Raw genomic sequence first — 1359 nt, forward strand, 5'->3', positions numbered from 1 at the left:
ATTCTCACAAAAAACATTCTTTGTACCACAGAAAACGCAAAACATCCTGATCTACATCTGCCACCTGAATCATAAGAAAGGCTTTCTCTATATCAGCCACAATAGCAATAGGCCACATCCTAAATCTCAAAAGAATATCAAAAACCTTTTGATGCAATGAAGGTCCTATATGGAGGCAATTATTCAATGATGGACCGTTAGTCTTAGCAGAGGCATCGTATACAATTCTTAATTTTGTAGTAGACTTATCCTGTCTCAACACACAATGATGCGGTAAATAGTGTATACGAGCCACACTGCATTCTTCAGAGTTCTCAACAGGGACAATAATTCCCAAGGCTAGTTGCTCTCTAATGATATCATCATACTTCTTCAATAACTCAGGAGAGCTCTTCAGGCGCTTAAACAAACCACTCAATCGACGTAAACAAAGCTGATAGTTATCAGCAAGAGAAATGCAAGGGTCTTTCCAAGGCAGGGAAACAACATACTTACCATTAGCAAACTTCACATGATCACCAAATTGAGTTTGCACTAAATTCTCATCTTCCAAAATTCCTAAAGATTCTAGCTCCCAAAATGAACGTAATCTATGTTCTAGGCTCATGTCTTCATGGACACCATCAACCCTTAAAACATGGGTGACCATAGTAGCACTCCGTGCACTAGACTGTTTCACAGCAGCAGTACCAGATAAAATCCAGCCAAAGCATGAGTTTAGAGCAACAGGCCCATTGTTAATCTTCATTATCTCACCTGTAAGTAGAGACCAATACTGGTCAGATCCAATTAAGATGTCTGGCTTTATCTGCTTGCAATGATCCAATGAAATAGAAAAGTCCAAATTATTCAGATGAGGATACTTATTCAAATCTATGGCTTCATACGTCAAAGGCTCACAAATGTGGCTAACTGTGAGCAGCTTAAGCTCCATATGAGCATTATTTTTAAGCTCAAGACCCAGTTTTACAACATGGCATTTAGTACGACACTCCTTTCTAGACCCAAAGGTCATTATAGAAACTGATTTAGTGCCCAGAGATGGCAATCCCAACCTCTGGCATGCACTTCGAGTAATATATGAGCACTGGCTCCCACTGTCCAATAGGACATATAAAGACATTCTATTACCAGGCTCATTTAGATTGAAGGCAAAGACGCGCGCCACTTGCAAGAGAGTAGACTCTCTAGAACTAGTATAGAATGTGGCACCCGTATTTGATCCTTCAAATGGAGGGGTCTCTGGATTAAGCCCCTTAGACAAATGTGGGGAAGCACCATCTCTAGCAGTAGGAGGCCTCTGGCCTGATTTAGGCTTTGAGTTCCTCATACATACACTAGAGTGATGTCTCCCTCTAC

General features: G+C 40.8%; 1 protein-coding gene across 1 annotated transcript; it reads right to left on the reverse strand.

Annotated features, from left to right (window-relative positions):
• Positions 1-4: 4 nt before the first annotated feature.
• Positions 5-1330, reverse strand: LOC105315086 (uncharacterized). Its single transcript, XM_011409595.1, has one exon. The coding sequence runs from the start codon at positions 1328-1330 to the stop codon at positions 5-7; it is 1326 nt and encodes a 441-aa protein (XP_011407897.1).
• Positions 1331-1359: the final 29 nt, after the last annotated feature.

This window comes from Amphimedon queenslandica, unplaced genomic scaffold, assembly GCF_000090795.2.
Source record: "Amphimedon queenslandica unplaced genomic scaffold, v1.1 AMPQUscaffold_11829, whole genome shotgun sequence".
In the NCBI taxonomy this organism is placed as follows: domain Eukaryota; kingdom Metazoa; phylum Porifera; class Demospongiae; order Haplosclerida; family Niphatidae; genus Amphimedon; species Amphimedon queenslandica.

Coding starts and splice junctions, on each gene's coding strand:
- LOC105315086 (XM_011409595.1), bottom strand. CDS start 1,330: ATGAGGAACTCAAAGCCTAAATCAGGCCAGAGGCCTCCTACTGCTAGA.